At 43.2% G+C, this 23553-nt stretch overlaps 2 protein-coding genes across 4 annotated transcripts in view; one reads left to right on the top strand and one right to left on the bottom strand.

Moving 5' to 3' along the window:
* The window catches only part of and2 (actinodin2), a 131168-nt gene that overhangs the window by 45639 nt on the left and 61976 nt on the right, over nt 1–23553 (top strand). Inside the window, exon 1 of one of the 3 annotated variants that reach the window (XM_051953376.1) lies at nt 12396–12478. The exons of the other annotated variants lie outside the window; for them this stretch is intronic. The gene's annotated coding sequence lies outside the window, so the exon portion shown is untranslated. Of the gene's footprint in view, nt 1–12395; nt 12479–23553 lie in introns of those variants that run through there. 3 annotated transcript variants of the gene reach the window in all.
* LOC127535412 (E3 SUMO-protein ligase ZBED1-like) lies at nt 1029–5132 on the bottom strand. The gene is made up of 3 exons (XM_051953365.1): nt 2237–5132; nt 1760–1994; nt 1029–1639 (listed from the first exon to the last, which is right to left on the bottom strand). Exons 1-3 carry the CDS (start codon nt 3473–3475, stop codon nt 1317–1319), a joined length of 1797 nt encoding a protein of 598 aa, XP_051809325.1. The 5' UTR covers nt 3476–5132; the 3' UTR covers nt 1029–1316.

Genomic DNA, 23553 nt, shown 5'->3' with positions numbered 1-23553 from the left:
AAATTGAAGAGACGGATCGTTCGAATTGTATCCAAAGAGCCCAGAGCAACCTCCAAAGAAATTAAAGGTGAACTCCAAGGCCAAGGTACATCAGTGTCAGATCACACCATTCGTCGTTGTTTGAGCCAAAGTGGACTTCATGGGAGACGACCAAGGAGGACACCACTGCTGAAAAAAACTCATAAAAAAGCCAGACTGGAATTTGCAAAAATGCATGTTGACAAGCCACAAAGCTTCTGGGAGAATGTCCTTTGGACAGATGAGACCAAACTGGAGCTTTTTGGTAAGGCACATCAACTCTATGTTCATAGACTCATAAACCAAGCATACGAAGAAAAGAACACTGTCCCTACGGTGAAACATGGAGGAGGCTCAGTAATGTTTTGGGGCTGCTTTGCTGCATCTGGCACAGGGTGTCTTGAAAGTGTGCAAGGTACGATGAAATCTGAAGACTATCAAGGCATTCTGGAGAGAAATGTGCTGCCTAGTGTCAGAAAGCTTGGTCTCAGTCGCAGGTCATGGGTCTTCCAACAGGACAACGATCCAAAACACACAGCCAAAAACACCCAAGAATGGCTGAGAGAAAAGCGTTGGACTATTCTAAAGTGGCCTTCTATGAGCCCAGATCTGAATCCCATTGAACATATGTGGAAGGAGCTGAAACATGCCATTTGGAGAAGACACCCATCAAACCTGAGACAACTGGAGCTGTTTGCTCATGAGGAGTGGGCCAAAATACCTGTTGACAGCTGCAGAACGCTCATTGACAAATACAGAAATCGTTTAATTGCAGTGATTGCCTCAAAAGGTTGTGCAACAAAATATTAAGTTATGGGTACCATCATTTTTGTCCAGCCCTATTTCATTAGTTTGTTTTTTTAAATAATTATGTTAATCAACAATTCAAAAGTGATGGCTGATTTTGATTATTTAATTTTCAATAAATTTTTATTTATTGTTACTTTTGTGAGTTTCAAGTGATTTCAGTGAGAATTGTGGGTTTTTCCTTCTTTAACTGAGGGGTACCAACAATTTTGTCCACGTGTGTATATATATATAAAAGGGGATTGATACAGTGATAGATGATCATATTTAACCTCTCAGAAAACAAGATGCTAGATGTAAAACTCATGACTGTAATAAATTCAGTGCTATGAAAATTGTGTAACTTTATGTTTGGATTTTGAACAGCAGTGTTTAACAGTAAAATATTTACTGTCTATGTTGGACACTTGGTGTTACAAACATCACCTGACTTGAAAAGTCCATGGACACTAACCAGTGGGAACTATTCACATTTTGATAAATGAATTGGCCTAGTACTTGTACTTTACTTCTTTTGTTTTTAGATTTTTGTTTAGAAAAAGAATCTGATCAAGGTGATCAGGGGTAAGTACACTCCTCTGTGCGGTGATAATGTCCCCCACAGTAGAGAAAACTCTCTCAGAGGAGACACTTGTCCCAGGGATGCACAAATACCTCTTTGCAAGGTTTGACAGGAGGGGAAAATCGCATTCATGCTCTTTCCACCAGTTCAGTGGATTGGACCCTTTGATAATTGGCATCGGAGCAGTGTCCTCGAATCTTGCCATCTCCTCCTGTGCCTGGTTCTCTGGTGTCTTCAACTTCTTTGCAGTCCCTGGAACAGTGTCACAAAAAAAGCAAATTCTGAACAAATGTTGCTCTGCTTAGTGAGGCCCAAATATTCAACTGAACAGAAATAAAACTAATTTTTGACATTTAAATTTCCTCCACTAACCTGAAGCATATGTTTGACCAAGAAGGTCAGCAAGGTCACAAGAATCCCTGGATCTCTTCTTAGATCTGGACACGGCTGCAAAGGATCTTGACTGCTTAAGATCCTCCTCCTCCGGATCTTGACTGCTCCCTTCATCCTTAACATCTAGTACCTCTGGCCCTGCATCCTCATCTTCCTCTTCTCCATCAGCTTGAGTCTCTGCCTTCACTGTCTCATCTTCTTCAGCTCCTCTCTGCTGAAAAACGACATTACATGAAATTTAGTTAATTATATAAGCCCAAATGCATTAAATGACAATTAAATAATAATATCTGTTGTTCATGGATCAGAAATGTTTACCAACATGCACCACTGTTAAATTTCTACGCTTTTAAAAATATTTCTGTAATATTTATACTGTGCCAGAGGCCTCTTTATGAAAAATATTGAAAGACTATGTGAAAACAGTCTAATGTTTAATCAAATTATTTAGCTTACCTGAAATAGCTCCTCGATCCTTGCGGCCTCTGTGATGACTCTATCATAGACGGCCTGGCGTTCATCCTCAGACAGAAAAGGCAAGGCCTTAAATCTGGGATCCAGAGCTGCACAAACATGAAGTGTCTCCCTCTGCTCATCTAAGTACCTCTTCTTAAGATCCTGGCATATGACAGATTTGATCTCTTTTGTTATATTAGAGTCACTTGGGCTCTCCTGGAGTTTTTGAATCAACTGGGCATGGACTGGTGCAACTGCTGACAATGTTGGAGATTTCTCTTCTTCCATGGCAACAGTGGCAATCTTCATGGGCTTCATAGCATAGACTACTTCTTCTGCAGCTGTAATGTCGGCCTCGCTTAGAGTGCTGATATCTTTTTCATTCTTTCTCACCTCATTTGAGAGGAGGGCAGCAGTGACGGCTGGCTGTTGCTCGAGGAAGCGCTGGAGCATGTCATGTGCGCTATTCCATCTGGTGACAACGTCAGTCTGAAGTTTGTGCTGTTGCAGATTCAGCAGCTTTTGTTTTTCTTTCAGTACGTGGCTGGCAATGGTGCTGCGTCTGAAAAAACTGGTAATGCGTCTCACTCTTCCCAGCAAGCGCTGGACGGCGGGCAACTTTAGTGCGCGCTGGGAAGCTAAATTGAGGGTGTGCGCGAAGCATTTAAAATGCATCATTTTGGCTAGGTCTGCTGCAATGCTCATGTTTGATGCGTTGTCTGTGACGATGACTGGGTCCTTATCTTGTAGGCCCCATTCCTCTATTGCCCTTTTCAGTAAATCCGCGATGTTATTGCCGGTGTGGCTCTCATGCATTGCTCTCGTCTGCAAAACATGCGTAACCATTTCCCAGTCGTTGGAGATGTGGTGAGATGTTATGGTAATGTACGACTCGGTGGCTCTGGACGTCCAACCGTCACAAGTCAGGGCAACTTTCTGCGCAGCGTTCAGCGACGTTTTCACCGCTTTCTTTACCTGGTCGTACATTTTGGGCACAGCTGTATCAAGAGCTGTGGACGCGCTGCGGGATCTTGTAACGCGGCTCCAATGTATGTAGCATCCACCTGAAGCCAGTGTTTTCAACCACACTGTACGGGCGCAAATCTTTAAAAATAAAATGCACAATTGACTCTGTGATGCGCTGAGCTCGAGGTGAGGTAAATGGAAGAAAGTTATCCAGCGTAGTTTGGTTTGGTTCAGGACTCTTAGGGAGCTGCTTCTGTGCCAGTACCTCAGCATGATGTCTTGCTAGATGAGTTCTCAAGTTTGTCGTGCTCTATTTCACGGCAGCCAGACAAAGCTTGCAAACAGCGTTTTCTTTGTCTAACTCGGTTTTACTTCCATGTACAAATCTGAAGCCAAAGTGCTTCCAAACGTCGGCTTTATACTGTGAAGGCGTCGTGATATTGTTAGCCATATTTCCATATACTTTAGCCAATAGCCACTAAGCGCGCCTCAACTGCAGGAATGCCGTTATGCCACACAGATGCTCTTCCGCGCCCTCTGCTGGAGTGGAGATGCGGAAGTCTCACTGTATTTACAAGACGTCGGAAACACAAATCATTGCTTTCATTAAAAATCGATACTAGGAGCTGAAAAATCAATATTGTATTGGGTGACATAGTATCGGGGTATATCGCCATATCGATATTTTTTTGCACCCCTACTCTGCACTAAGGATGTAGAATTACTGGTCTGCGCCCGTTCTATCTGCCCCGGGAGTTTTCACATGTAATAGCTGTGACTGTGTACATCCCTCCCTCGGCTGATGCGGCTGCAGCCTGTGAACTCATCCACAGTGAAGTGTCCCAGCTGCAAACATCTGACCCTCAGTCTCTTATTATCATTTCAGGAGACTTTAATCATGCATCGCTCTCTGCCACTCTCCCCACGTTCACTCAGTACATGACCTGCCAGACCAGAGATAGTAAAACCCTGCATACAGTAGTATGCAAACATCAAAGATGCATACAGCTCCTCCCCCTGCCTCGCCACTCAGATCACAACCTGGTGAGACTGCAGCCCATTTACATACCAATGGTGAAGAAACAACCCCCCACCATAAGGTATGTGAAGAAGTGGTCTGTCGAGGCCGCTGAGGCGCTGCAGGACAATGTCCTGCAATGACCACATCCCAGTCTGTGGTCTGAGACCACAGACTGGGATGTGTTGTGTGGTCCAGACGGGGAAGACATCGATGCACTGACAGACAATATCACAGACTACATTAATTTCTGTGCAGAGAACATCGCACCGACCAGGAAAGTACGGTGTTTCTCTAACAGCAAACCCTGGGTGACCCCAGAACTGAAGGCCCTGCTGAGGGAGAAGAGGAGGGTTTTTGGATCTGGAGACAAAGAGGAGCTGAGGAAGGTGCAGAAGGAGATATAGAAGAAGATCAAGGTGGACAAGGCCAGCTACTGGACCAAGATGGAATCTCACCTGAAGAACAATAACACAAGGGAGGTCTGGAAAGACCTAAGATCCATCTCTGGTTACAGCGGAGGCCATGAGAGGGGAGCTGCAGCAGGAGACCGGGAGTGGGCCAATGAGCTGAATCTGTTCTTTATCAGGTTTGACTCTGCTCTCACTCCTCCCCCCTCTCATCAAAGCACTGACCAGCCAGGTCCTTCTTCACACCTCAGCTCTATACCACCAACAACACCTCTCCTCCTCCCCCCACCCTCCACCACCTCTGGACTCCACATAGAGTCCCATCATCTCTCCTTGTCTCACCCCCACCACCATCACTCCCTCTCCTGTCATCCTCCTCCACCCCCAGCCTCTCCATAACAGCTGATCAGGTGAGAAGTGAGCTAAAAAAGATCAAGATCAGGAAAGCCGCAGGTCCTGATGGAATCGGTTCCAGACTCCTCAGAGACTGTGCAGACCAGCTCTGTCAGGTGCTGATGCGCATCTTTAACCTGAGCCTGAGTCTGGAGAGGGTTCCTGTGTTGTGGAAGACTTCCTGCCTGGTTACTGTCTCAAAGACCAGGAACCCCAGGGAGCCAAACTGCTTCAGACCTGTGGCCCTCACTTCTCATCTGATGAATACCATGGAGAGGATCATCCTCAGGAACCTACGCCTCCAGGTGAGCCCTAATCTGGACCCACTGCAGTTCGCTTACCAACCGAACATTGGAGTGGATGAGGCAGTCGTCTACCTGCTGCACAGATCGCTGACTCAACTGGAGGACACCGGCAGCACTGTGAGGGTCATGTTCTTTGACTTCTCCAGTGCTTTCAACACAATCCAGCCTTCTCTGCTCAGGGTGAAGCTTGAGGGAGCGGGAGTAGACTGTCACCTGGCTGCTTGGATCATCGACTACCTCACCAACAGACCACAGTATGTGAGGCTTCAGGACTATGTGTCTGATGTAGTAGTCAGCAGCAGGGGGGCCCCACAGGGGACAGTGCTCTCTCCCTTTCTCTTCATCCTATACACATCAGACTTCCACTACAACTCTGGGAGGTGTCACCTCCAGAAATTCTCTGATGATACAGCCATTGTTGGGTGTGTGTCTGATGAGGACGAGCTGGAGTACAGGACGGTCATCTCTGACTTTGTCGACTGGTGTGAGCGAAACCATCTGCAGCTCAATGCCAGTAAGACGAAGGAGATGACCATTGACTTCTGCAGGAGGGGGGCACCTCAGACTGCACCGGTGAACATCCAGGGTATGGACATTGAGATAGTGGACTCATACAAATACCTGGGTGTTCACCTCAACAACAAACTGGACTGGTCACACAACACAGAGGGCCAAAGTCGTTTCCACCTGCTGAGGAGATTGAGGTCCTTTGGAGTGTGCAGGACTCTGCTCTGGACATTCTATGACTCTGTGGTAGCGTCTGCTGTTTTCTATGCAGTGGTCTGCTGAGGAGCAGGGAACACTGAAAGGGACAGAAAGAGACTGAACAGACTGGTGAGGAGTTCTGTGCTGGACTGTTCCCTGGACTCCATAGAGGAGGTGGGTGAGAGGAGGATGTTGACAAAGCTCACATCCATCATGGACCTGCATGACACTGTGGAGTCTCAAAGTAGCTTTTTCAGCAGCAGACTGAGACACCCATCCTGCAAGAAGGAGCACTATCGCAAGTCATTCATTCCATCTGCTATATGACTTTATAACATCAGCATCACTGGCTGATGTTAACATAAAACTGGACTCTGTCACATCATCCTTTACCACATAATCGGCACAGTTCTTGCACTATTTGGGTCTTCTTGTACTTCACATCATTCCATAAGTCACTTTTTCAATCCTACACTCTTGAACATATTGTGAATATTATTATGATTATCATTATATTGTTGTTTATTGTTGCTTGTGTTATTGTTTATTGTGTTTATTGTTGCTCCTACTGTATGATGTATGCTGCTGTAACATGGGAAATTTCCCCAGACATGGGGAGTAATAAAGGATTCTTATCTTATCTTATCTTATCTTATCTTAAAGCATCAGCACATGATTTTTTTTCTGCCTCTGTATTGTAGTGTGAAGTGCTTTATGTTAAATGAAACATGTAGTAAATGAAACATGTAGTAAAGTGGTGACAATTATGTTGGGGAACAAAACATTGCATTTAAAGTGCAAAGCCTAGTATGAATCTCACATGCTGGGTCATGTGGTTTTTTTTTGTTTGTTTGTTTGTTTTTTACTTTAGTAGTATTTTCCAACTAAAAATAATAAACGTGTAGCCTTGGTGAAAGTTAAATCTAGACTGTGTAAATATTAGTAAATTTAAGCATTAGTTGAATTTGGAAGCAATTTTATAAATTAAGAAATTACCCCAGTTGAGGTGCGACCTTTGTACAATAGTTTCAATTTTCCCACCGGAATCATTATTTTTTATTAAAGGTTATTTTTGGCCTTTTTACAGCTTTATTTGACAGGTGCAGTGGAGATGGAGAAGAAAGGAGGAAGAAGAGTAGGGGGAAGACCCATCAAAGACCCATTAAATTTCAAAATACTAAAACATGCAGTTGTTGTGCAAATGTACTTGTCCTGAGACCAAATCTAAAAAACTAGGTTAAAAAAATGCTTAAAAATGTTTTTAAAATACCAAATAAGTCTGGAGTTCCCCCTAAAATGCCATTTTTCTCTGATCCCACCACAATGATAAACAAATAGAATCTCAAATAAAACAGGTAAAACTAAATCTAAATCTCCCTTTTCTTAGTATTTTTTTTCACTGATGCCTTTTGTAATTGTGGGAGCATTGTTTTGATCAACATAATATTTGAAATAATAGTAATTACACTTGGAACGTGTGTCCCACAATCACCATGTTTGCATAACCTTTTTAGCTGGTAGAAGGAGAAAACAGTGAATCACATGATATGCTGGAATTAACATTATCAAACAGTTCCTAAAGAATGGACAGAGCAAAGATATGTCCTCTCTTCTATTTTTCATATTTTCATAACATTGTCAGCCTTGATTGAATGTATCATTCTACCTCATATTATCAAGATAAGATGAATTCTTTTGACTTTTTTCTTGAATTCTTTTTTCCATCATGAAGTTTGTCCTCTTGGTCAGCAGTAACACCTAGTTAAATATCTAGCTTCTGCTCCCGAGCAAAAGCTAACATTAGCATGGATTAGCAACTCTATTACTGTGATCAGAGTAGGATTCGCAAACAAAAAATAAAACATGGAATAATAATGGTACCCATGATGTGTAAGCTGAGTCAATCAAGCCTTTGGTAGTTTTATTACCTATTATTGATGAATATGTAGCAGAAAATTGTAAAATTAAAGGTCCATTTTTCAGCAATGTTGACGTCCAAAATGTACTCCAATTCTGGAATGACCCACTAATCATATTCTCCAGATATGGGGATGGCTAGTAACTACGTCATCGTGTCCAAAAACGTCACTTCCGTGTCCTACCAAACCAACGATATAATGGTGCTGTGTTGTGTCCCGTGTTGCAACAATAGAAATGATGTAAATAAAACGATATCTTTCTACCGCTTTCCTCTGGGCGAAAAGGAGAAGAGAAGATGGCTGACACTGATAAGGTAAATCAGATTTCTAATCTTAGAAAATACATTTAGCGCCGGGAGCTTGTGGCGATAGCCAAAGTAAAAGGAATTCTATGGAATATATTCAGATAATATGCATTCAACTGACCTCCACGCCCATCCGCCCATCTGCATTCCAGCAAGTAAAATGGTTGTTTTTTCGCGCGCTGAGAGAGCCGGCCCTTTGACTTCCCCATATCAGCCAGCTTCCAAGACAGTATGGCGGAGAGTCAGTGACAGATGGTGTATGGTGTTGGTCTCCCCATGCAATCCCGAACCAGTTGTCTCTGCTTACCTGCTACCGACCGTCGGCGCAAGTCGGACCTTGCCTGAAGGACTCCAGTTGTAGCAGGATCAGCTCCGCCATGGCACGGACCTGTGAGTTTGGTTTCCTTTCCTTTTTTTTCTCGTTTTGATTCATCCTCCGTTCTCAAACCGAACGGCAGCGCTTTCCTTTGGAGTTTCCCCTGTTTATGGCTCATCCTCCGTTCCTGAACCGAACGGCAGCGTTTTCTTTTGGAGTACTTGTTTTCTTTTTCTTTTTGTTGGAACTGAAAGAACAGCCGTAACCCGGGTCTTTGTTTGGATTTTCTGTTGGATTGGGTGAAAAACCCGGAGTGGATTATTTATGTTAAATGGGTTGGACTGCAGTAAAAAGAGGTTTAAGAAAACCCGGACTGGACTATTTAAAAATATATGATATGTGATGATTTTGAACTGTTGTATTCTCTGCCTTAGTTGTTGTGTAAGGTTGGGATATTTAATTTAATACCAAGGTTTATGTTTCAACATCAGACCTTTGTAGGGTACAATGGCATATTTGAGTTGAACCGCTACATAAAGAAATGGCGCCCAACGTGGGGCAAAACGCCAAAACTCATACTGATGCCTATCCCATTTCGACAATCCAGGAAATATTGGAATCCCTGGCAGGAGCCACGGTGTTCTCTGCCCTGGACCTGAACAGTGGATACTGGCAGGTAGAGATGGATCCAGATTCCCGTGCACAAACAGCCTTCATTTGCCCATATGGTCTTTTCCAGTTCAGGGTAATGCCTTTTGGTTTGAAAAATGCCCCTGCCACTTTCCAGAGGCTCATGGACATGGTACTGGGAAAGTTGAAAGGATGCACATGCTTTGTGTACTTGGATGATATTATCATATATTCAACTTCATGGGACCAGCATTTTAAAGACGTCCAGGATGTTATGGATAAGCTCAGGGAGGCGGGTCTCACTGTGAACATGAAGAAAAGCAAATTCTTCCGTTCTTCTCTTACCTTCCTCGGACATGTGGTGTCGTCCAAAGGAGTTCAGGTGGACCCAGAGAAAACTCAGGACGTTCAAAACTTCCCAGTGCCCACCAACAGGAAGTCCCTTGAACGTTTCCTGGGCATGGCTGGGTGGTACCACCGTTTTGTACCGAACTTCTCCCGGATTGCAGAACCTCTTAATGCCCTGAAAAGGAAAGGAGTGAAATTTGTTTGGTCATCAGAATGCCAATCTGCGTTTGAAACTCTGAAACAGTACCTGGTAAACCCTCCTATTCTGAGACATCCAAATTTCAACCTGCCATTTTTAGTGTACACGGATGCCGGTGAGGTCGGCCTGGGTGCTATACTAGTTCAGCGTTCAGAGCATGGTCATGAGGAAATTCTGGCCTATGGCAGTCGTAGTTTAAATCCAGCTGAAAGGAACTATTCTGCCACTGAGCTGGAGTGTCTGGCAGTAGTATGGGCTGTGGAGAAATGGCGCGCGTACCTGGAGGGACGCCTCTTTACTGTGGTGACGGACCACTCCTCCCTCCTGTGGGTATTCAGAACCACCAAACCGAGTACACGGCTGATCCGGTGGGCACTGAGACTCCAAGAATTCACCTTTACTGTAGAGTACAGGAAAGGGAAATATAATACGGTCCCAGATGCTTTGTCTAGGGCTCCAAGTGGTGATGGAGAATCCACTCACAACTCCATTTGTGCCACTGTTTCGTCTACCATGCTAAACTCTTCCAAAGAACTACCTGTTACCACTGAGGCAGTGTGGAGCGCCCAGCAGTCTGACTCTGAGAGTAAAACAATTTATCAAAAGGTGATGGATAAAGGAGACATAGAGATGGGAGCTAATGCCGCCTTCACGGTATTGGAGGACATGGTCTACCGAGTTCTGAAACTACCTCACAGAACTACTTACCAGCTATACATACCGGTGACCCTGCGTTCACGCCTCCTAGTGTTATTCCACCAAGACCCTCTGGCTGGCCATCTCGGGAGGTACAAGACCTACAGAAGGATGCAGAATCTGGTTTACTGGCCGAAAATGAGCTGGGATGTCATGCATTATGTGAAAAATTGCCAGGTCTGTCAATTATACAAACCAGAGAGCCGCAAACCAGTGGGGAAATTGCAGCAAACAGAAGTAGGACGGCCCTGGGAGATACTAGGTTTGGATTTAATGGGTCCTTTCCCCAGGAGCTCCAGTAGAAATCTGTACCTGCTGGTATGTGTGGATTACTACTCCAGATGGGTGGAGCTTTTCCCACTGAGGACAGCGACAGCTGAATTGATTTCTCGTGTTCTCACCCAGGAAATTTTTACGCGATGGGGTATACCAGATTACATTCTCTCAGACCGAGGCCCACAATTCGTATCATCCATCTTCCAAGCCACCTGCAAAACATGGAATGTATCACAGAAATTGACATCTGCCTATCACCCGCAGACAAACCTCACAGAAAGAGTGAACCGAACTCTAAAAACCATGATTGCTTCTTTTGTTGGTTCCCAGCACAAACAGTGGGATAAGCATCTTCCAGAATTCAGGTTTGCTCTGAACTCCGCTGTACATGAGTCCACAGGCGTCACCCCGGCTGAACTCAATCTTTATCGGCCATTGAGGGGACCGCTGGATGTAGTGCTGCAGCCACGAGATGCCGTGCCTGGCTCTGGAGTTTACTCAAAGATCTCTCAGCTCAATGATCTGAAGGCCTTTGTTACTAAAAACCTTTCTCTGGCCCGTAGGCGACAGAAGAGGAATTATGACAAGCACCGCAGGGATATGAGTTTTGAAGAGAAGGACAGAGGCTGGTTACGCACTCGTCCCATGTCCAAGGCAGAAAAATCATTCACTGCAAAGCTGGCTCCGAAGTGGCAGGGTCCCTATCGTGTCCTCCAGCAGAAGGGACCTCTTAACTATGAGGTGGTCCTTGAGGACAGCGGGGAGGACCATCGTAATGTGCATATATCCCGCCTCAAAGCTTGCTATCCATCTGCAGAAGAGCTGGATGAGCTGCGGCACCATCGACTGAGGGGGATATTTGAGGAAGATACAGGGGATGAAGAGTTCTTTGGATTCCCGATTACTCCTTCCAGCTCTCCTGGGGAATAAATCTATATTTAAGAAGGAAAAAAATATTCATTAAGTTGAAGACTGAAGGATGTATCAGACAGCCATGAATTAGAACAGTCGTACAAACTGATCCTAAACAACTGCTTTACTTTGGCTCTGTCTTAAATAGGCACCGGTTAAATGATAATTATAACAATTTATCAATTGTTATAATTGTTATAATTGTTATATATTATTGGAGTTTCTCTTAAACGGTCCTAAAAGAAAACTTATAATTTATACTTAGCCAACTGTAAATCAGGATAAGTGGACTTTCAGGCTTTCTGATGTTATCTTGATTATATTCGCAGAGCAGATGTTCTAATACGTTAATTCTTATGATCAGAGTTATACGTTTTGCTTATAATAAATTGGATGTTTTTTTTTCCAGTGTTATGACTTAGAATATCTAAACATGTGACTTGCAATGTAGGGATTATCATGTACGGTGCCTACCTTCAATGTTTTTTTTTCTCCAAGGGGGGGAGGGAGTGTGGCGATAGCCAAAGTAAAAGGAATTCTATGGAATATATTCAGATAATGTGCATTCAACTGACCTCCACGCCCATCCACCCATCTGCATTACAGCCAGTAAAATGGTTGTTTTTTCGCACGCTGAGAGAGCCAGCCCTTTGACTTCCCGATATCAGCCAGCTTCCAAGACAGTATGGCGGAGAGTCAGTGACAGATGGTGTATGGTGTTGGTCTCCCCACGCAATCCTGAACCAGTTGTCTCTGCTTACCCGCTACCGACCGTCGGCGCAAGTCGGACCTTGCCTGAAGGACTCCAGTTGTAGCAGGATCAGCTCCGCCACGGCACGGACCTGTGAGTTTGGTTTCCTTTCCTTTTTTTTCTCGTTTTGATTCATCCTCCGTTCTCAAACCGAACGGCAGCGCTTTCCTTTTGAGTTTCCCCTGTTTATGGCTCATCCTCCGTTCCTGAACCGAACGGCAGCGTTTTGGAGTACTTGTTTTCTTTTTCTTTTTGTTGGAACTGAAAGAACAGCCGTAACCCGGTTCCTTGTTTGGATTTTCTGTTGGATTGGGTGAAAAACCCGGAGCGGATTATTTATGTTGAATGGGTCGGACTGCAGTAAAAAGAGGTTTAAGAAAACCCGGACTGGAATATTTTAAAAATATGATTTGTGATGATTTTGAACTGTTGTATTCTCTGGCTTAGTTGTTGTGTAAGGTTGGGATATTTAATTTTTTTTTTTTTATTGTGAAACCGTGTGACAAACAATAACAACAACAACAGTGATGTAGACAGTGAAGATACAATGAATGGAAATATAAAAAAGAAAGACAGAAGTAGACAAATTCAAACAAACAGATCCAGCACAGAAAACAAACAAACAAACAAAACAAAACAAAAACAAAAAACCTGCATTTGTCGATAAGTGGCAATTGTGTTTCAGTGATTCGATGTAAGTTAAATGACCATGAGTAATAATGTAGACTGGCGGGGACTTGATATGAGAGGAGGAAGAAGGGAACAAGAAAAAGCTAAAACAAAAAGTAATAATAATTTAAAAAAATACAAAATAAAAAAAATAAACAAACAAATAAAGATAAAGAATAAAAATTGACGAACAAGTAGTGAGGAGTGAGGGGCGATGCACAACCTATAATATAATATTAAAAATAATGCTATGATATAATACTAAGATGAATCAAATAATAATAAGATATCAACCATAATAATAGTAATAGTGATAACATCAACGGTGAATATAATACAATAGGGTCTAGTGAAGAGACAAACTGATAGTATATAATATAATTTGTTTGAATATACTATTAATAATAATATATAACAATACTATATATGTTGTAATAATAAAACAACGACCGAGCAATGAGTGGTGGGCGAGGGGGTAAATCAGGGAACCAGGGGGCGAGCAAATGACACCGCGCACCAGCCCGCGGTGGCACGCTCGGGCCCCTAACAAGAACAGGTGGGGCAGGGAGGCGAGTGAGAGCCCGCCCCCTCAACGTTCCCCCATTCTGCCAGTTTTTCCTCCCTGGGGAGGAAGTTTGTTGTCTGAGAAAGGCTACAATTATTTATTTATTATTATTATTATTATTATTATTAATATTTTTCCAATTATTTATTTATATATATATAATAATAATTATTATTATTTTTTAAAATAATTTCTTTCCCTTTAGGGATGGGTGGGGGCGTGAGCCACCCCCCCGCCCCCCATCCAACCAGTCCCACCAGGGACACCGACATACCAACCGAGGGGGGGCCGGGCGCACTGCCACCGCCCGCGAAACCCCAGCCCCCCAGTCCACCCCCCACACATGCACCCCCATGCTCAGGTCATCGTCTCATCACCACAACACATAATTATATCTACTAGTTGTTCTCATAATATTATCATATATAATAGAACAATAATAGTTAATAAAAATAATAATAATCCAGTAAAGAAAATAATAATAATAATAATAATAATAATAACAAAAGGATGAACTCAAATAGATAGTAAATATTTATACATAAATAATCTATTTAGGTTAAAGAGAGAGTGATAGTGAAAATGGTAGTGAAAATGATGACAAAAAAAAACACAAAAATTCAATATAATAAACATCCCACTAAGAATATAAGCTATTAAGTAATTATAGCCTATAGCGGTATTACTAATCTTAAATAAACAAGTACTTGAATAAATGGATGAATTGAAAATAAATAAATGAATAAGTGAATAAACAAAAATAAACAGATACATGAATAATACGTAAATAAATACATAAATAGGTACATAAATAAATAAATAATATACCCTATATATTTTATATATATGGTTTATGTGATATTTATAACATATGGTCGTATTACCAATCTAAAAAAAGAAAAGAAAAAAATATTAATATTATATCAAACAATGTAAATTATAGAAATGATACATATACATATACATAGACCTACACACATGCATATATGCATACACATAGGAAGTGGCAAATTAGTAGTAATAGTGCTAATAATAATAATAACATAAGGGATCCAATTAAACAAACATAATTAAACAATAAATGGATTAACTCAAATAGTATATGCTATTTATGCATAATATATCTATTGTATATTAATTAAATTAGATGTAAAACATAAATAAAAATCCCTTTACAGTGCATCCCATTAAGAATATAAATTATAAAGTAATAACAGAGTGGCATTTCTAATTTTTAATGAATACTTGAATAAGTGGATGAGTAGAGGTAAATGAATAACTAAATAAATCGATAATATACCCTATATAGCCTATAGTATGTATGTGATAATAGTACTAAGTTCATAATAATATTAAGGCAGAAGTGATGAAATGGATGTAAAAGCAACAAAATCAGAGGTTAAAAATGGGGTATGACATTTGGAGGATCAGGGGAATTGGCTCTCAGGTGGTTGATATCATAATATTAAACACATGATAGTGAAAATGATGGTAATAGTAAATGATAAGAAAATTCAAGAGTGAAGGTGGTTGAGAAGAGGGGTCCAAACAGAGAGGTGTTCTACGGCTGAGGTATGGGTGTGTATGGGTGAATGTTCCAAGGTGGTGTGGTCTATGAGTAAGTTTTTCCAGTGTGTGGTGTTTGTTTTGCTCCTACTTTTCCAGTTGATGAGGATGGTTTTCTTGGCGATAGTTAGGGCTGTGAGGAGTAGTTTGCTGTTGGATTTGTTGAGGTTTATGACTGACACATCACCAAGTAAACAGAGTGAGGGGGACATGGGGATGTGGCAGCCCATCATGGTGGAAAGTGATTTTGTAACCTCGTTCCAGAAGTGTTGAATTGGAGTACAGTGCCAGAAGGCGTGAAGGTAGGTGTCTGGTGATTTTTGAGTGCAGTGAATACAAATTTCTGAGGTGAATCCCATTTTAAACATTTTCTGTCCCGTGAGGTGTGTTCTGTGAAGTATTTTGTATTGGATTAATTGAAGGTTGGCATTTCGTGACATTGAATAAATATTTTGAATGATTTGGTTCCAGAAGTCGGCATCAGGAGTAATTGATAGATCTGTTTCCCATTTTGTAATTGGTAGTTTTATGGTAGTATCTGACTCGTATATGATTTGGTATGATTTAGATAGAAGTTTTTTTCTTGGTGTTATACTAACAAATTTTGAGATGAGTGGTGGGAGATACACGTCGATGTTTGCAATCTTACATTTGCCGTGGATAGATGATTTAATCTGGAGATATTCCAGGTACTGATTACTCCTTTTTTTTTTTTTTGTCTGCAAGTCCGCTCAAAAATGACACCAACCACTCATGGTGCCATTGCTTAAGCTTCATGTGCAATTTTTTTTTTTCTTCTTTGTGACTGTGACCATCACCGGCCCTCATGGCAAATTAACCTATCATGTTTATTTCAAGCTGTTTTCTACATTATGCCATTGAGGGCTGTGCACACCCAAGTGAAACATAAAACAAACACAGGACAGACAGAAAGGTGAGGCATAGACAGTGTTCTAAGAGAAAAGGTGCATTTTATTTGTTTGTACTCTTTAATTCACACCTTAAAACCATTTACAAATCTAAAACCCTTCACAAACACCTAATACGACAAAGTCCCAACTGGATCAATCATGAAGATGTCAGGAGGCCACAAGAAGGATAGATAGAGCAGAGTGAGATCCACAGACACTAACCCAGCAACCTCCACTGACTCAGCAACCGGAGGAACACACTCTATTGAGTTTTGGTAGGTGCCGGTGTGGTGGGTCTGGCATGCATGAAAACCTCCACCAAAAGGAGGGAGCTGTCCCCTCCAGCCCAAGGAGGTCCACCCAGCCCCCCCGCAGGAGCCACCAAGCGGAGACCCAGCCCAGGAGCCCGGAGCGACCCCCCCCCGACACAGCCAGAGCCCCAAGGCCCGCGCAGCAGGACGGGCCATAGCGGACCCCCACGGCGCCCCACCGGCCCACAGCCCCACTTCCCCCACGACCACCCGCCCCCCCCCCCATCCTCCCCCACCACCCGGCCCCCCCGCCCCCAGACCCCAAACCCCCCACCCCACCCCTCGCCCAGCCACCCCACCCCACCCCATCCAACCACACCACCCACGCCACCCCTTCCACACCCAAATCCGGGAGACCACCCACTCACCGGAAAACAGCACCAAGGGACCGGGCAACGGCACCGAAAGGGCAGACGAGCCCAGCCCACCTCCGGCCGCCCAGAGAGACGCAACCCTGAGGGAGGGAGGGAGAGGAAGGAGCGCCAGGGGAGGCGCAACAACCCAGGCCCTCGGGCCCGGCAGGGAGAAGCCCCGGAGATCACGCTAGTAAAACTATTGTGAGTTACCCTGTTACTGAGTTCACCAGTTCCCCAACTGGTGAACACTAGCCCTGCACCGTGAATGTGACCCACCCAAGTGTATATACAAGTATGTGTGGTGTCTTAGGATTGGGGGGTTGGTGAGGCAGAGCACAGGGTAACGAAACCCCCCCTCAGTCTCACCGCAAGCCCAAAATGTGAATGTGTATGTGGTGCGTTAAAACTGGGGGAAGAAGTGTCAGGGTGGGGGCATAGACGGGGGGGCCACAGCACAACACTGCACTGGGGCCTATCCCGTCGAATGACGTCCCACCCCATAACCACCCACCCCCCAGGTAGTGTGGTGCATTAAAATTGGAGGGGAATTGTGGAGTAGGAATAGTACCGCTCCATCCCCCCCCCCCCAAGGGATGTGTTGTGTGCCCTATGTGTATATTTACAAGTTGTATTGTGCGAAGCTTGTGAAGTGATTTAAGAGGAGCGATCAACGGGGCCCCACCCAGCCAGGCGGAGGGAGGTGCGCGCGCGCCCAGTGCCCCCCATACACCCCCCCACCCCAATCCCCAACCCCCCACCCCCCCAGCCCCGGCGCCCCAGCGGGCAGACAGCGCAGGCCAGGCCAGAACGCCCCCGCGCACCGCACCCGGTCCCCCTCCCCCTACCCTCCTCCCCCTCAGCCCTCCAAGCCCCCCCACCCCATCCCACACCCGCCCTCCCATCCCACACCCATCCCCCGCCCCACCCCCCAGGCGGAGGGCGGAAGGCAGGAGAAGGAGGGGGAGGAGGAGACGACAAGAAAGGAGAGGACAGGCAGCAGAGCGGGAAGACGAGGGGGAGGGAGGAGGGAGGGGGCGAGGGAGAGGGGACAAGGAGGCGGAGGAAGACGGGAGGAGGGAGGCGAGGGGGGAAAAAGGCAAGGAGGAGGAGGGGGAGAGGACAGAGTACCACGGGGCACCCAGAGACCCACCAGGCCGGAACCGCAACCGCTAGCCGAAGAGCAACAGGCCATGCCGGAACAGCGCCGCCCCGAGCCCCCGGGCAACACCCCCGCACAGCACCCGCCGCGGGCACCGGGAGACGGCCGAGACGCATTGCAGTCTTCACAGGTGTTGCACACCTGTGAAGACTGCAACTAATTTCTCCATAGGCTCCTCTGATCACTGAGTTTGACCACCTCATTTGCTCCAGCCTTCTGCCTATAACTTGGAAATCAGTCTTGGCGTGCCATGGCTGAGGATGTCTCAGCTCCTAAAATGCTTGTCAAGGACAGAAAATGGAGGAGGCTGCCAGAGGAACTCTGCACTCATGCTATAAAAGAGGTGACACACACCTTCAACATACGAACCATGCATGGAGCACGAGTGACACATCACTAAACCTTTTGATGCATGAGCCAGGAGATTTCTATTGGATTTGGGTCACATTTCACCCATGTTGTGCATCAAAGAGTTAAATATAGTTTATGTCATTCTGTAGACCTCTTTTGTTTTTTATGTATGACCTACATATGAGGGTTTAATAAAAAAAATAGAACAATCATGAAATTCATACATTATGCCACATTGTGAATAGCAGTAAATATATGCTATAAATAATCACCAACACTGTTCTGCTCATCTGACAGACATCATATAATATAGCAGCAGCTGATGCAGCTGTGCCACATGTCACATTTAATTGATGTCGCTTAAAATAACAGCTTCGAGGTGAGGTAGTCCATTATGTTAAATACCTGTTGACCTTTCATCACTCTCCTTGTGTCTGTCCCTCATCGTTGAGAAGTGGAGCCAAGACATCAAAACACTGCAAGCAAGACGCTTTCCAGACCTGGTACGAGGATGCAAAGTGACAAATCAGCAGGAGAGCGCCAGACCAGACTTTAAAGGACTTCCCTCCACAAACGTCCAGGATGTAAACTAGGCCTGTCTCAGCCGTGAGACTGGTTTAAACCCCCAGCCACTATCAGGTCTACAAGTGACCAAATGGTTGCCTAAAAACATTCTGACTGATTTCTGAGCCATTGAAGGGGAGAGGCTCAGGAACCTACATGACAACTTCAAAGACATTGCACTCACTGACAAAGAAACTCTGGACTCACGTCAGACCCAACAAAGACAATCATCCCACAGTTCTGGACTAAACTCCTTTTTATATACATCCATTTCACAGAACAAGTGAACTTTTCAATGACTTCATGGTCAATCGACATCTTGCTTTGCCTTTAATCTTTTAATCCTCCTGATTAGTATCAATATGATTATTCGTAACATGTCTGTCATTCACATGATCATATTTAGTATCGTTCTAATCCCCTGTCTGTCAATAATGCACCTAGATACATCCTGTTATCCAAATTACAATGTTTTTGGAGTTTTAGATATGAAAAGATTATCTACAATGTAATTATGCGAGGGACATCTGGGCTTTAGCCCTCCCCAACAGAGGTGGGTCCAAATGCCACATGCAAAAGTCCGCTTTAAAAGACCACATCTGAAAGCACCACTTTGAGTCCTCCTTTACCCAAGAGTCCTCTTTTCTAAAAATTCTCCTTTATCATTGAGTTCTCCCGACTCTGTCCACCGCTATTCTGACCCACATCAACAAAGGCCGACCGGACCATCCACCGAGACAGCAACATCAGAATCATCATCATCATGGGCATGCAAGTACCTTTCAGTCTCTCCCAAATTATCTTTTCAAAGATCAAATTTACAGGCTAACAAATTAGTCTACTATCAAATTGACAGCTGCTTTCAGGTGTGGTCTATTCATCCCTTTCTCTCAAAACACCATATTTCAAATGTAATATGTGTACGTTGCAGTCTTAGTGTTACGTTAAAATATTGTGTTCTCTTCCTTCCTTTGCCCATCATTCACATTTTACCATCTTATTTGTTTTGTGTTGTTGTTTTAATGTGTGTTATTGTTGTTGTTATTGTTTGGTTTAGTTTAATAAATGTACATCGATATAATTTAAGTGCCTCAATTGTTTTATTGTTCACATTTTGGTCCCTAACTTGTAAAAATTCCAGCTACCTCAGTTTTATGCATAACCTGTCAAGCTAAATATTTCCCCGAACAATTCCTGAAGCTCTCCTTGACTGTGCATCAAGAAGTGTTTCATATGCTACATTAAATTTGTCTAATCTAAATACTTTGCTGGTTGAACATCAGGTAGATTATGTAATAATTCTGCATAAAACCTTTAACCCCATTTCAGCAAACATTTATCCTACATTATAATATTGGTGGAGAAACATTATTAATAATCTTACAGTTAAAATTGGTAGAGAAACTATTTAACCCTTACAAACATATATTAAGAAATCCTACAATAGTATCACAATTTCCCTTTCTTTAATTATTGGAAATTAAAAATACTGAAAATTTAAACACTTTCACAATGTTCAAAGTACAAGCCGCTATTGCCATAAAACATCACTGTCAGCTAATAACCCTCACATTAATGATCACATCAGCACAACTCTCTGTATTTTCTTAACCAGAGGCCTTAGTGCTCTTGGACATTCCCTGTCTATAGTGGTGACCCACTGATGGTATATTTAACCATCATTGTGGTAAACGATTGATTTTTGTGTACTTCTCTTGATTAACTGGTATTGCATAAACACTGATAAATCTTAAGTCAGATACTGATTTCTCTTTCCAACAGAATGGCAGCACACTGCAAAGAACAGGGTCTTCCTTGAAAAGAAGAAAGGCACAAAGTCTCCATCTATCTCCATCACAGGGGCGCCACCTATTCTCACTGGTAGCTTATCCTTCGAGTGCCACTGAGTATAAGGCAGGGCAACGAGAGAAAAGGAGAAGTATGCTCAGTTCAAGGCAATAAGTGATATACATTATATGCCAGTTCTTGCTCACTTGTTATCTGCTCATTGTGTTCCTCCAAATCAGAGCCATACAGAACACATGGAGTGCCTTGTATGTACGCTGCATTTTCTATCACTTTTTCAAACCATCAGCTTTTATTACTTGTCTCCTTTTTTGCAGTCTGGAGATCATGTGAACAGTTAAAGACGATTTTTGACACAAGACATAAAAAAAAACTGGCTGCCCTGCAGAGCTCCAGGTTGCAAGAGCGGCCATGTTTCCTGAGAGTAAGATAAAGTCATTACGGTAGTTATGTTCACTGTGCTGTATATGGATCTGTGGATGTGCCAAGCATTAGATCTAATACAGGAAGCTGATGCTTTATTTGAAAAGTTGCAAACTCAGCTCCTTTCTCTCTTATGTGTAATGCACAACTGACAACTAAAAGTCTCTCATGTCTAAATGTAGGGAACTTACTAAAGTGGTATCCAGGGAAATTGTTAATTTATGCAGAATCTCAAGGAGATTCCTGTTGAGATACAGTTAATCAGTCTGATATCTGAAAGTCTAGAATTCTCGGTTGAAATTGACCTCAGTTCTCATACACAGAAACGCACAAGATGGTGGATTGGTCTAAATGGAAACATTTATTTACTATTCTACCAAAAATACAAGTGGTATGTACAGTGAGAAATGTGACGTGTATTTGTGTGCGTGAATACGAGTGTGTGTGTGCGTGCGTGTGTTTGTGGGATTGTGTTTGTCTTCGGCGCAGCGAACAAGAGCCACGGCATGAGTGTGAATGGAAGCCTCAAATTCAGACACCATCATGTGTGTGTGTGTGTGTGTGTGTGTGTGTGTGTGTGTGTGTGTGTGTGTGTGTGTGTGTGTGTGTGTGTGTGTGTGTGTGGTATAGGGGGCCGTCAGGGACATTATTCAGAATTACCCGTCATACACCCATATGAAATGCTTTTATATATACTACTGAAACACTCTCACATAAACAACTGAAAAATTATTTGCTCACATACACTACTGAAATGCTCTCACACATACAAGTGAAACACTCTCACACACACTACTGAAATGCTCTCACACATACAAGCGAAACACTCTCACACACACTACTGAAATGCTCTCATAAACAATTAAAATAACAGTTCAGCACTGAATATGAAAATCACAGGTATACAGGAAGGCCTTCCTGTCATCTGACAGAAACAGGAAGACTCACCACAGGGAAGTGAAAGTGCAGCCCTCGCTTCAACCACAATATATGTTCATCTAATATTCTTCTTTTTTCAAGTCTAAGCTTTATTTTTTGAAGTGAAAGACAATGAGGAGGATGTTGTCAGTTTTTTTTTTTTTTTTTTACCAATGCTCTGCAATGCATTGAGGGGCTGTAAAGAGAGGAGTCTGACAATTTCCATCAGGAGAGACTTTATAGAGAACTTCATGAGCATACTCGAACCTTAGCTGCATTTCTTGCTGTGTGTTATGATAGGGATGTCAGTAACCTTCTAGGATCATTGTATAGATGCTTTCGCAACTTGCTGCATGAAAATGAGGCCAGACAGGGATCCACTGAAGTGACCACAAATTTGACGCCTCCAACAACCTTGACTGACCATCCAGGATGGCCCAGATACAGCATAGCCACTGAGCAGATTTCTCACTGCGTGTCCATCGGTATGTCATGGAACAGAATTGCATCACGCTTTGGAATTAGTTGAACAACACTGCACAGACACAGACAAAGACTGGAAATTGAACCATTAAGGTATTCTGCATTGTCAAATCAAGATCTGGACAGAGTTATAACTAATATACTACAGAACACTCCAAATGCAGGTGAAGCATACATAATTGGAAGCCTGAGATCACGTGGCTTGAGGATTCAGTGCTGGCGCATCAGACAAAGCCTTCATCAAGTGGATCCTATTGGGCGATCATTTAGACATCGTCTTGCTATACACCGAAGAGTCTATAGTGTTCCGTCCCCTAACCAACTATGGTAAGTAAATGTTATATATAAAGGAAACAACTTCATATACACAATTATGTATGTGTGTGTGCGTTTGGTGGGCATCACACATATACACACGTGGACAAAATTGTTGGTACCCCTCAGTTAAAGAAGGAAAAACCCACAATTCTCACTGAAATCACTTGAAACTCACAAAAGTAACAATAAATAAAAATTTATTGAAAATTAAATAATCAAAAACAGCCATTACTTTTGAATTGTTGATTAACATAATTATTTAAAAAAACAAACTAATGAAACAGGCCTGGACAAAAATGATGGTACCTCTATAAAAGATTGAAAACTATTTGACCAGAGTGACATGATTAACTCAGGTGTGTCATTTAATTGACATCACAGGTGTTTCCAAACTCATAATCACTCAGTCTGCCTATTTAAAGGGAGACAAGTAGTCACCCTGCTGTTTGGTGAAAAGGTGTGCACCACACTGAACATGGACAACAGAAAGCGAAGGAGAGAATTGTCCCAGGACATCCGAAAAAAAATTATAGACAAACATCTTAAAGGTAAAGGCTATAAGACCATCTCTAAACAGCTTGAAGTTCCTGTGACAACAGTGGCTCATATTATTCAGAAGTTCAAGACCCACGGGACAGTAGCCAACCTCCCTGGACGTGGCCGCAAGAGGAAAATTGATGACAAATTGAAGAGACGGATCGTTGGAATTGTATCCAAAGAGCCCAGAGCAACCTCCAAAGAAATTAAAGGTGAACTCCAAGGCCAAGG

This window comes from Acanthochromis polyacanthus, chromosome 9 (assembly GCF_021347895.1).
Source record: "Acanthochromis polyacanthus isolate Apoly-LR-REF ecotype Palm Island chromosome 9, KAUST_Apoly_ChrSc, whole genome shotgun sequence".
Classification (NCBI taxonomy): Eukaryota; Metazoa; Chordata; class Actinopteri; family Pomacentridae; genus Acanthochromis; species Acanthochromis polyacanthus.
Note: the sequence above shows the minus strand (reverse complement) of the source record. Positions and strands in the feature narration are given on the sequence as shown.

Bases quoted from the DNA above. Each gene is read 5' to 3' on its own strand.
- LOC127535412 (XM_051953365.1), bottom strand. From the start codon at position 3,475: ATGCTGAGGTACTGGCACAGAAGCAGCTCCCTAAGAGTCCTGAACCAA. The intron at 1,995-2,236 runs GTAAGCTAAATA...GTCGTTTTTCAG, and splicing joins GGATCGAGGAGCTATTTCAG to CAGAGAGGAGCTGAAGAAGA. The intron at 1,640-1,759 runs GTTAGTGGAGGA...ACACTGTTCCAG, and splicing joins TGGTCAAACATATGCTTCAG to GGACTGCAAAGAAGTTGAAG.